Below are 11,315 nucleotides of genomic sequence, written 5' to 3' on the forward strand. Positions count from 1 at the left end.
TGCATTGTATAAATACGGTGTGAGCTTGTTTTGGTTTGTTCAGTATCCGTACCGATTTGGTGAGGTGTACATTATTCAAATTCATAGTGTTTCGTTCGTTATTTTCTTAATAAATTTTTAAACAATGGCTCTTATTGGTGAAATTCCCAAATTCGACAGCCGTTCAGATGACTGGCTTGTTTTTACCGAACGTTTGGAACAATTCTTTGAAATCAACGACGTACCAGAAGAGAAGAAGAAGGCGATTCTTATAACCAGCGTTAGTGACGATGTATACAAAACATTACGCGATGTTTGCCATCCAGTGTTACCAAAGAACAAAACATTCGACGAACTTTGTGAATTACTCAATAAACAATTTGTGGTAAAAACATCAGTATATCGAGAACGTGTAACATTCTATAATGCAAAACAAATGAGAGACGAAAGCATTGCGAATTGGTTTGCTCGAATTAAGAAGCTTTCGGTTGATTGTAAATTGGGCGATCGATTTGATGATATTTTACTCGATCGTTTTATAAGCGGCTTGAGATCATCACCAATTTTGGATCGTCTGTGTGAAGAAGATGAGGACAAACTAACGCTAACGAATGCTGTTGAGATTGCTATTAACAAAGAGAGTGCCATTAAGGAAACATATGATACCACCGATTATGGAGATGATGATGGACAGAAACGAGGACGCGGCGGACGTAATCGACGTGGCAAAAACAAAGACTAGAAGAAGATTGGGTGAAGTGGTCCAAATTGTAAAAAATACAAAATTCATATAAAATAGTGAGAAATTCAAACGATATTTCCACTTCACCACAATCATCTTCACTTTACCGTAATAATTAATATTGATGTAATCAGGGGCATATATTATTACACCATATTGTGATATACGACACACACATCTGTGTGCATAGAAAATAAGCAAAAAATGAATAAAGAAAAAAAAATGATCGCAAAAAACAATTATGGTCTTTTTTTGTAAATTATTATTCAAATTAAAAAAAAAATCATGAGTAATGCGTTGTGATCGATGAAGACAAAAATATGTATGATTCAAATAAATGTTATCTACAGAGTCTTATTATGTTTTTATTTCTGACATTGTTTTCGTTTTGATTGCATTTTATTTTTTTTTGTAGAATAATGATTCAATTTCGAAATTAAATAAAAGATCAAGTAATGTTGTGGTTTTTTCCGTATTGTGCTCAATGTTTATTATGTTTCAAATTCTCTTCGCACTCATAAATCCATATATATAATAGTTTAGTGCAATTGTAAAATATTATATTTGAAAAAATTCTAACTGACATTCTCATTCGAGCAACATTTTAGTCCAATGAGCTGAATAAATTGAATACTAAAATAATGTACGTGACAATTAAACCTAACCTTTACTTGGATATTAGGTCTACCATACAAAATGTCAAATCAACTGAACGGAATATTTGTGAATCCCTTAAGTATTGTTTGTAAATAGATAGTTCAGTAATTACGGATAGATTTCTGTATAATCAAACTCTTAATGAATACATTTTGTTGTTTGTAGGTATTTGGAAAATGTAAAGTTCAAAGACAAAAATTGCTTTATATTGGATTAAAGCATAGCTTGTAATAATGGATGTTTATTATTTAGAAACGTCCGTCAAATCTCGATGACATGCCACTATATCGTTCTTGTGGTCTTGAATTTGTGATGAAAGAGCTTGGACGACTGCTGCCGCCATTGTTACCGGCAGGACCATCCATATACTTGGAACGTTCGCTGAACGTGCGATCATATCTATCTTGATTCTGGTGATCTATTGATCGGCTCCAATTGCCTGCATCGTGTGTTTGTGGCTTGTTAATTGCACCCTATCGAAAATGTGTATGCATTATTTTTCACTTGTTCAATTTGTGTGAAGTTCTTATAAATTGTCTTACTTACCCAAACGTCATTTGTAACTGATTGTAAACCACCAAAGGATTTAACCGATGATGGGGGGCCATTATTCGGATTGGCCCATGCCGATGAAGAGGAAGAAGACGGGCGATCTGAGTAGCGGTCATTTGAACCTCCATTGCTATGATTATCCATGTAACGTGACTTACTTGAAGATAGTGAGCCTCTGTAAAAGAAATACAATAAAAAATTAATTTAAAAAAAAAAACAATTTTCAACAAATTGTAAATGATATGTGTACCTCATGTGTCGATTATCAACCGAGTCGTTGAATCGATTATCTTTGGTGGATGATCCCAATGATGGAACGACACCACGTTGATCGTATCCACCACTTCCGCTTCGAGATGGCGGTTCAATGTCATTTGTCCGCTTGTATCCATCGTTTATGGGTCGTTTGAATGATGAGACATCCGAATTTCCCAATGAACCGGCACCACCACGCGTTGATGATTTATAATCGTCATTTCGTTTTGATGAGCTGGTTTGATAGTCATCGACACGTTTTTTCTCTGGTGGTCGATCGTAGTTTGCCGATCGAATAGCCGTATCGAAACGAGGCGGTGGTGGTGGTTCAAATCGACGATCATTTGAGCTTCGTTTGCGATCCAATTCATTATATCGATCATTATCGGTCGATGTTCGCTTTATAGCCCGTTTCGCCTCTTCAATCCTAAAATAAAATATGAATGTCAATTATTTTCCAATTTCGTGATATTATTTTAAATAGCTTTGCTGAAAAAAGAGCATAGCACAGGCCGTATGTTCAAAATGCACATTGGAAAAACAAAAATCCTTGCCATAATAAACGAACCGTAAATTTAAATGACAACATATATATATGAGCTGTTGTGTGTGTGTTTTTTTTTCTACAAACATACTTATCCGTTCATTAGCAAATAGACAAATAGCAGTTATCGGCATTGAAATTGATTGTGTGACGAAAAAATGCATAGTTTTTGTATCACAATTGAGTGATTTCTGAATATTAGAAAAAAATGTTAAAATTGTGTGCTTTGATATGTGCGTACTTTAACTGTTGTCGCTTCAATTCCAAGCGTTCCAATTCAATCTTTTCACGTTCCAATTTCTGACGTTCACGTTCAAGTCGCAAGAGATCGGCCTTTTCCCGTTCCAAACGTTGACGTTCTTTCTTCAAGCGTTCGCGTTCTCGCATCAATCGGTCCTCTTCATCTCGTTGACGGCGCCTTGCTTCAGCCCGATGACGCTCTTCTTCGCGCATTTTACGTTCACGTTCACGCACCCTCTCTCGTTCAAGCTCTTCTCTGATTTTACGATAAGATAAAGCTGCTTCGCGGTCTCGTTCACGTTTTCGATTTTCCCGACGCACATTGCGATCTATCTCAGCTGGTCGACGTGATTTCGACGATTGTCGACTACGTTTGCTACTCGCCCGTACTGGTGACTTTCTCTTGATTGTTTCCTTATCGGTTGCACTTGTCTCTGTTGTTTTTGTTGCATCTTTTTCTTCGGTTGCCGGCTTATCTTTGGTTGCCGTTTTCGAAGCGCTTGTTTTTGATTTTGAGTCTTCGGTATCGGTTTCCTTACGTTCAGTGGTTGTGGACGATTTTTTGTCATCGTCGACCTTTTTATTTTCGCTGGTGCTCGACGTACGTTTTTGCTTATTCCCGATATTACCAATGTCGGATTTAGCACGTTCAACCGAAATTATACGACCATGCAGCTCAGTGCGATGCAAATGTGAAATGCATTTGGTTGCATCGCTGGATGAATTCATTGTGACATAGCCAAAGCATCTTGTACCCGGTGTTCGTGTGTTTGTCACAACCTTAGCGCCGATTACTTTGCCATACTTCGAAAAGATGATCTTCAAATCGGTGGCTCGTGTCAACGATGAAAGACCAGAGACCCACAGATTACGGCTCGACGATGATGTTGACTTGCTTGCTGATGATGACGATGATGAATTGTTGGCAGTTTTGGATGAGTCTGCAATTGCACAGTCGCATTTCGATAACGGGAATTCAAAAATGATTTGCTTTTAGTTTTGATGTTTTTTTTTTTTGTTTATAAGTTATGAATGGATAATGATTTTTTTGGTTCTTTTTTTTTTTGCTTAAAGTTTGCTTTTTTTTATTTCAATAAATAACTAAAGAAAATTGTACTTGTGGCCAAGGAGGAAAGAAATTTAAGTCTATTTGAAAGCCAAATTGAAGGATTCTTAATTGCACGTTTTATTTCTATATATTTGACCATTTGTTTAGTAATGTATGTTTTTTTGTTGTGATTTGAGAATGGCTTAAATTACCTTTATCATCTTTGAATGATTTCGATGACGAAGTCTTCGATTCACTGTGAAAATAAAAGATATTCGATGAGTACAAACTTTTTCGCATTGGCAATCAGTTTGATTAGAGGAAATTGTGTATTGTTGGTCGCGCGCTCTTTATGCACTGCTTAATTGGGCTTCCTTAAAGTTGTGGCAAATAAATTGGTGCGATACACCTGGCACCTGTATTTGGCGCAGGTAAACGGTATTCATGAGCATGATTACATAATGTTATGATTTATGCACACGAATCCGTGGTCTGGCCGCAGACAATTTTGCATTTGCTATTTTGGTAAACTTGGAATTGTGTATTTCATATTGGAAATAATTGAAGGAATTATCAATCTGATGCCAAGCGCCATTGATGGCGAAACCAACCTCTCATCAGTTTTCTTGTTGCCGTTGCTTCCATTGTTCGTGTCACCTTTGTCTTCTTTTCTTGGTGCATCGTTTGAATTAGATGTTGAACCTTTGGCGCTACCATCTGCATCGTCATCGGTTTTATTGCTCACATTTTTGGAAGCCGCCGCTGCATTACTACCACCAGTTGATGCAATTGTACTGTCGTCACCATTTCCAACGCCATCACCATCGTTGTTTGCTGCTGAAGAAGCTGAAGAATCACTTCCATCTTTCTTATCTGTTCGCAAAAAATGTATCAATTTTGTTTTTTCTTGTTCGTCTAAATCACTGAGATTCGACAGTCAATGTTTTTGACTGATTGGATCGAGATATTTTTTTTATTATCATTATTTTTATTTTATTTTTAGTCTGATCAAATCTAGATCGAATATGGATTTTTGTTTCAGATAAATCATTTGATTCGAAAGAGAGAAGAAAAAACATCAATTTAAGGCCGTTTCTTATTACTGGTTCCATTTTATCTGACAATGTAATGATTAGTTTGAATTTTTTTTGGGCACAAAAAGAAAGTTGGCTTTTGAGGTTTTCGATATTTAAGTTGATTGTGTAGTAATATGAGATTGAAAAAAATATCTATACAAAATATTGCTTTTTACAAAAATTGTAATAAGTGCCATTCAGTTTTCTCGCTTTAATTTGGTTTTTTGCGTTTTCTGAAGTCATGAACATGTCGATATAATTGATAGTTGTTTCATTTAAATTCGTTGGTTTTTCGGACGGAGTTTTTCATTTGGATTGTATATCTTAAATACATGTTGGCCACGCATGTTACCTTCATGGAAACGTCTACAAATTACATGACAGCATCGAGTTTGAACAATCGTCTTTATTTTACAACGATATGTTTCTTCAATCTTTTTGAGTTTGGAGTATTTAGTTGTGATCTCGGGCTTTTGCTTCAAACTTTTGACTAACATTGCATTCGGTATATTGAAACCATCTTATCATGAAATGCAATGTCAAACAATTTTAAATGAAGCAACTGCATTAGCATTCATTTGAGAATTATCTGGATTAGAATAGTCAGGCATCGTTCCAGTCCGTAACACACACTCCAGCACTATCGTTGTCCCAATATGGTTTGATTGCAGTCACATCCATTTCGTCTTCGAAAATATATATCGACTCGTTGCATCGTGGCCAACAATAATTCAAAATATACAATCACAATAGTTCATCAGCGCTGAACGCAATACCAATTGAAACTTTGGGACTTTTTTTTATGTATATACGTTTTTCCCTGAATTCTAACAACCCTTTTTTTAAAATAAGCACCAATATTCAATAAGCTTTAACGTATTTTTCATATGGTTTTCAAGTTGAAAACTTGACACGGTTTATGATGATAAATTGAAATGGGGGAATATAAAACTTTTTTTTCTCACGTTTCATCAAATTCGTTGTATGCCTTAAATTAATTTAAAATTCCGTCAACATTTTAGTACTTACTGTTATTCTCTTTGACCTTATCCTCCGTTTCCTAAGGTGTAAAATAAAAGAGTCAACATTTAAATCTCTTGTTGAAAGCAACATGAATAAAATAATCGAAACGAATAATAAAAACGATTTTTTTCCCGAAAAATATCCCGATCGACTTTTTCTCGAAAATATTGACATTTTTCGTTTGTGGAATTAAATTTCGGAAAATTGTTCATTTGTAAAAATGGCTTTTGAAAATTTATCTCATTTTTACTTTCGTGACATCACTATAACAATAAAGTAATCGCATTTTAATACTGACCTCATCTTGGAAAATTTTTGCTTCATCTTCGCCAATGGTCAAGTTCAGTGAGTCTTCATTGTCCACATTGCTTGTATCAAGTTTGTCTGATTCAACGACTGTCAATTGCAAATGCTCTTGATCATTATCAGTGTCTTCGGATGTACTTTTCACGTCATTATTATCAGTTGTTGGTTGTTTGCTTTCCAACTCTTCTTCATTAGCCTCAGTTTCTTCATTTTCCTCGTCAACATTTTTTGAAGTTTCTTCATCTTCATCGCCGCCATTTGTCTTTCGATTAAATATATAATATTAATGAATTTAATGCAATATGGTATTGTTTGACTCATTTTTTTGCGCACGAAATGATATTTATTTATTAAAATGAATGACTAAAGTATGTTTACCTGGTTTTCATTTGTATTTGATGACTTTGATTCGTTACGAGCACGTTTCACGGGCGATTTACCCTTGTCATCGGCTTCAAAAGTATATTCATTCGGGTCTTCACCTGCATCAGTAAGTGCCTGTGGTATGAAATTTATTATTTTTTATGATTTTCCGTATCAACTATCAATTCGACATGAATTCATCTTGAAAATCACAACGCCTTGAACATATGTCAATCAGACGTAGAAAAAATATCATTATATGTATACTCTTATATGTTATACTATTTTTTTTTTCGCAATGCGGCATTTTGATTTCGTATACATTCAAGTATTGTAATCAAGTGCAAGTAATTGGATTCTTTCGAAACCACTGCAGTGATGTGATAATTGGTATTTAAGTTTTCTTACCTTTTGCAAACGATCGAATAGTGCAATTTTAATGCCTGTCGTTTCTAAGCCTCGTTTTTCTAACTCAGCCTTTAAATCGCAAACCCGTAGGTCTGTAATCTTTTTGCCCACACTATCTGACGACATATTTACTTTTGATCGGATTTATCCGCAATTAAAAACACTTGAAATGGAACAGTTAATATCCTTAGTGTATGGAAATGGTTTGATTTTAAACAAAACTTTGGTTGGAATTTGCAAATGCAAAACGTTCGATTTGTGTTGGATTTTCTGTGAATTTTTTTCCCGTCTAATTTATAGATTAGTTGCGTAGTTCATTCTCCATTTTACCATAAGTAACTAAGAGCAGTTGGCAACATTTTGTTTGACATTTTCAACATTTTAATGTTTTCTTTCCGACACATAAATTTGATGGACTATTTTTTTTTAATTCAAAATTTAGTCCATAGATGGCACGATAAAATAATAAATGACGATAATAAATAATCATAAATATAAATTCATCGTTCAGTACAAATGGTTATTTTTATTTATTAATTTATGATAATTTGATGACGGTGGATAAAAATCATCGATTTTTTTTTTTTTTGGAGAAAATAATAAATAAAATAATGTTTGAGGTATCTGTACAGATAGATGTCTTCATATGAATGGTGTTGACATTTGAAAATTGCTTAGTTATCCGATACGCACAAACGGCGCTGTCACTCAATACAACTTTTGATAGGTTCGTTCGTGGCCATCTTAGTTCTTTTCGCTGTAACCACGTTCTTTGAAAGAAGTACATTACAATCATGGCATTGCCAATTTCCAAAAAACGAAAGGTAATTTAACGAATTAATTGTAAATTAGTGAAAATTTATACGAATTGAATGCAAACAATGCCGGATTAGATAAATTATTGTGAAAAGTTTGTAAATTTTTAGTGAAAATTGTCTCGAAAGTCGGTGTGTGCATGTTGAACAAAATTCAAAGAGAGAGAGCACACGGTGTGGTTTGCACAAAGTGCATGTGTATATTTGGAAAACATAAGACTTTAGACCAAATCAAATCACCAAAATCACATCGAAGCGAATGTGATTTATCAATCATAATAACATCCATTCAATTCAATAAATTTGAATTAATCAATATAATATTAATTTATACATTCAATTCGGATATTTAAACGAAACCATAACCTAAAAAAAATGTTAACATCAAACTAAATGTATACGTTTTTGTTGTTGTTCTATTTTGCAGTTCGTCTTGAACGGTATCTTCAAAGCTGAACTCAACGAGTTCTTGACTCGTCAGTTGGCTGAAGATGGTTACTCAGGTGTAGAAATCCGTGTAACACCAACACGCACAGAAATTATTATCATGGCAACCAAAACATTGAATGTTTTGGGTGAAAAGGGACGCCGAATTCGTGAACTTACTGCTGTAGTTCAAAAGAGGTACATATTGAAAATTGAAAGCATCCATCAATCGCATCATCTTCAGTATTTCAATGGATTTAAATTAAATTTTATTTTGTGTTTTATTTTCATTTTTGCCTAAATTTAGATTCGGTTTTGCTCCAGGCACCGTTGAATTGTACGCCGAAAAGGTTGCTACACGTGGTTTGTGCGCTATCGCTCAAGCCGAATCATTGCGGTACAAATTAACCGGTGGATTGGCTGTACGTCGTGCATGTTATGGTGTTTTGCGTTTCATTATGGAATCAGGCGCCAAGGGATGTGAAGTCGTTGTTTCCGGAAAATTGCGTGGTCAACGTGCCAAATCAATGAAATTCACTGAAGGTTTGATGATCCACTCTGGTGATCCATGCAATGTTTACGTTGACACAGCCACACGTCACGTTTTACTTCGTCAAGGTGTGCTCGGTATCAAGGTTAAAATCATGTTGCCATACGATCCAAATGGCAAGAGCGGACCTAAAAAACCATTGCCAGACAATGTCACCGTCATCGAACCAAAAGATGAAGTTATCTATGAACAACCAGAAACTGAATACAAAATTCCAATCAGAGAGATCGGCGGCGTTGATGCTGGTGCACACGATCAAGTTGAATAAATGTTATGCTAACATCCTTCACGGCTTAGCATTTAATTCATTGTCTACATGTACTACATTCAATCTTCGTGTACAATTTTATATTATACAAATATAAAAACAAACAAATACCGTGAATGAAAATAAAACAAAAATCTTGAAAAAAAAAATAGTTACAACTTATGCATTTGTCTTGGATTTTTAAATGAATTGTTTAGATTAAATCAATGAAATTGATACTTCAGAAGTCAGTAGTGTAGTTGTACCAGTTTCATCCATACCGGTTTTTGCATGGTATCTATGAAACCTTGTCCCAAGTTTCGACTTTCACATGTGCGGACATTCGACTATACATCCCTCCTGTCATTGTGTCTCTGTTTCAATTGTAAAGATAAAACTTTATACTTTGTTTTGCTCCGATAACTAAGATGTTTTTGAAATCAAATACTTGAATGGTCTGTCTTCAAGATAAGTCTTTAATTATATTTTAATGGTATATTAAATTGGTCGCAGAATGGTGCATTGACCAGTGTACCTAATTTTTTGGAGCCATCAAACAAAATACTACTGAATGAGAAAGAAGTAAATTCATTTTTTTTTCTAACGCTTGAATGTTTTTATTTTGTGGATGTAATTTGTTCGCCTATTCAGATTTTATGACAAGATAGTTAGTTTAGATAGTTTTTAATTTACATTGCATTGATGATATTCGACGGTTTAATACGCAATTTTACATAATAAGCTTAGCCTTATTGATTGTAATAATTATTTAATTTAAATTGATTTTAATGAGACATTTCATTTGTTTCAATGTAGAACAATCTACTTGGCAGCCAAACAAAATGATTAAAGCCCAATTGTTTGAGCTAAATCTGCATAAATGTGTAATGCTAAAACCCCAATGCTGCACGTAGCGAGTGCTTTGAATGCCAACAATGACCATAAGCCGCTAATTAATGACTTTAAAACTGCATCGAGCCATAAAACTTTGAATGGTGTTGCAATCAAAAGAAGCGTTACGATTGGCTTGTACTTAATGTTGAGATCATGACGAGTGGATAGCCAAATTAGTGTTGAAGTCGTCAAGTGTTGAATCTGTAATCACAAATCATCATCAATCAATTGTCAATGCAATGAAACATAAATTTGAATAAAACAAAAAAGCAAAATCGAATGCAATACGTACGAGAGAGATATTTGATTCCAAACACTTTTGAATATAAAGCCAGCTGAATTCAGCACCACGAGCGCCAACCTACGGGGTGAATCAGAAAAGAAAAATGGAAATTAATCAACAAAATGGAAAAATAATTGACAAAAATCAATCAGTGGTAGATTTTTACTAACCCACAACATTAATCCACGTGAAAGAATCACTTCAGCCGTTGCCCAGCCCAAGCCGGCTGTAATGAGTTTGCTGTGACCTTTTCCTGGTATACGCGATAACACAAAGGCCAAACCCAATAAATCGGCCATATCAATGGTACATCTTAGAAATTCCTACAAATACAATAAAATATCAGTGATTCAAAATCGTAAGATGTCAAATGGTCGTGATGCCACTTACGCCGAACAAATTCAATTCGTCTGTGCTTGTTGTACTGGTGTCCGGAAAGAATGTTGCTAAAATCAACATTTTACATAGTTGTGTGAATGCATAAATACCGCTGGCCTGAACGCACTTCCAAAATGCTCCATATTCCGATCTGTTGAGTTAAATATAATAAAATTAGCTTTATAACACTATCGCAACTCAATCACCGGTCTTCATTGATAAATCAATGGTTGGTCATATGATTTGAATCGTTAATGAAACTTACAATCCTGAATATTTGTATGTTAAATAATACGGCACATAGACGAGAGCCACGCAGTTACCAAAATGATACAGAGTCATCTTAAATTTTCCGATCAAATATTAATGTTTCAAATTCCAAATCAAATGTTAATTTTTATCTAAGCCTTAATGACACTTTAATATTGAGTTCAATTAAATGGTGCACACGAGCTTAAAGTGGTATTATTGACAGAAACCTGTCAAATCAATGAAATGGATCGTTTTAACAATTGACAAATTTTGTTTC

General features: G+C 34.6%; 4 protein-coding genes across 5 annotated transcripts; 2 read left to right on the plus strand and 2 right to left on the minus strand.

The window, feature by feature from the left end:
- The first annotated feature begins 27 nt into the window (after nt 1–27).
- Nucleotides 28–960, plus strand: LOC116345209. The gene has a single exon (XM_031774401.1). The coding sequence runs from the start codon at nt 125–127 to the stop codon at nt 719–721; it is 597 nt and encodes a 198-aa protein (XP_031630261.1). The 5' UTR covers nt 28–124; the 3' UTR covers nt 722–960.
- Nucleotides 961–1,177: 217 nt separating this feature from the next.
- Nucleotides 1,178–7,546, minus strand: LOC116345007 (SAFB-like transcription modulator). Of its 2 annotated transcripts, none has more exons than XM_031773971.1 (10): nt 7,194–7,546; nt 6,801–6,920; nt 6,415–6,684; nt 6,123–6,153; nt 4,629–4,863; nt 4,230–4,273; nt 2,971–3,910; nt 2,181–2,612; nt 1,925–2,105; nt 1,178–1,851 (listed from the first exon to the last, which is right to left on the minus strand). In XM_031773971.1, exons 1-10 carry the CDS (start codon nt 7,317–7,319, stop codon nt 1,627–1,629), a joined length of 2,604 nt encoding a protein of 867 aa, XP_031629831.1. In that variant the 5' UTR covers nt 7,320–7,546; the 3' UTR covers nt 1,178–1,626. The 2 variants fall into 2 exon arrangements, with proteins under 2 accessions (XP_031629831.1, XP_031629830.1); XM_031773970.1 differs by having other exon boundaries at nt 4,629–4,890.
- Nucleotides 7,547–7,886: 340 nt separating this feature from the next.
- LOC116345467 (40S ribosomal protein S3) lies at nt 7,887–9,363 on the plus strand. Its single transcript, XM_031774878.1, has 3 exons — nt 7,887–8,017; nt 8,436–8,632; nt 8,742–9,363. Exons 1-3 carry the CDS (start codon nt 7,988–7,990, stop codon nt 9,250–9,252), a joined length of 738 nt encoding a protein of 245 aa, XP_031630738.1. The 5' UTR covers nt 7,887–7,987; the 3' UTR covers nt 9,253–9,363.
- Nucleotides 9,364–9,828: 465 nt separating this feature from the next.
- On the minus strand, nt 9,829–11,288 carry LOC116345468 (transmembrane protein 147). The gene is made up of 5 exons (XM_031774879.1): nt 11,052–11,288; nt 10,799–10,937; nt 10,579–10,731; nt 10,418–10,486; nt 9,829–10,326 (listed from the first exon to the last, which is right to left on the minus strand). The coding sequence occupies exons 1-5, from the start codon at nt 11,126–11,128 to the stop codon at nt 10,078–10,080; spliced, it is 687 nt and encodes a 228-aa protein (XP_031630739.1). The 5' UTR covers nt 11,129–11,288; the 3' UTR covers nt 9,829–10,077.
- Nucleotides 11,289–11,315: the final 27 nt, after the last annotated feature.

Source organism: Contarinia nasturtii, unplaced genomic scaffold (assembly GCF_009176525.2).
Source record: "Contarinia nasturtii isolate CC-2019 unplaced genomic scaffold, AAFC_CNas_1.1 Cnas_scaffold_1240, whole genome shotgun sequence".
Classification (NCBI taxonomy): Eukaryota; Metazoa; Arthropoda; class Insecta; order Diptera; family Cecidomyiidae; genus Contarinia; species Contarinia nasturtii.

Bases quoted from the DNA above. Each gene is read 5' to 3' on its own strand.
- LOC116345209 (XM_031774401.1), top strand. From the start codon at position 125: ATGGCTCTTATTGGTGAAATTCCCAAATTCGACAGCCGTTCAGATGAC.
- LOC116345468 (XM_031774879.1), bottom strand. From the start codon at position 11,128: ATGACTCTGTATCATTTTGGTAACTGCGTGGCTCTCGTCTATGTGCCG. The intron at 10,938-11,051 runs GTAAGTTTCATT...TTAACTCAACAG, and splicing joins ACATACAAATATTCAGGATT to ATCGGAATATGGAGCATTTT. The intron at 10,327-10,417 runs GTACGTATTGCA...TTGTGATTACAG, and splicing joins TGGAATCAAATATCTCTCTC to ATTCAACACTTGACGACTTC.
- LOC116345007 (XM_031773970.1), bottom strand. From the start codon at position 7,319: ATGTCGTCAGATAGTGTGGGCAAAAAGATTACAGACCTACGGGTTTGC. The intron at 6,921-7,193 runs GTAAGAAAACTT...TTCATACCACAG, and splicing joins TATTCGATCGTTTGCAAAAG to GCACTTACTGATGCAGGTGA. The intron at 6,154-6,414 runs GTCAGTATTAAA...TTTACACCTTAG, and splicing joins CAAAAATTTTCCAAGATGAG to GAAACGGAGGATAAGGTCAA.
- LOC116345467 (XM_031774878.1), top strand. From the start codon at position 7,988: ATGGCATTGCCAATTTCCAAAAAACGAAAG. The intron at 8,018-8,435 runs GTAATTTAACGA...TCTATTTTGCAG, and splicing joins CAATTTCCAAAAAACGAAAG to TTCGTCTTGAACGGTATCTT. The intron at 8,633-8,741 runs GTACATATTGAA...GCCTAAATTTAG, and splicing joins ACTGCTGTAGTTCAAAAGAG to ATTCGGTTTTGCTCCAGGCA.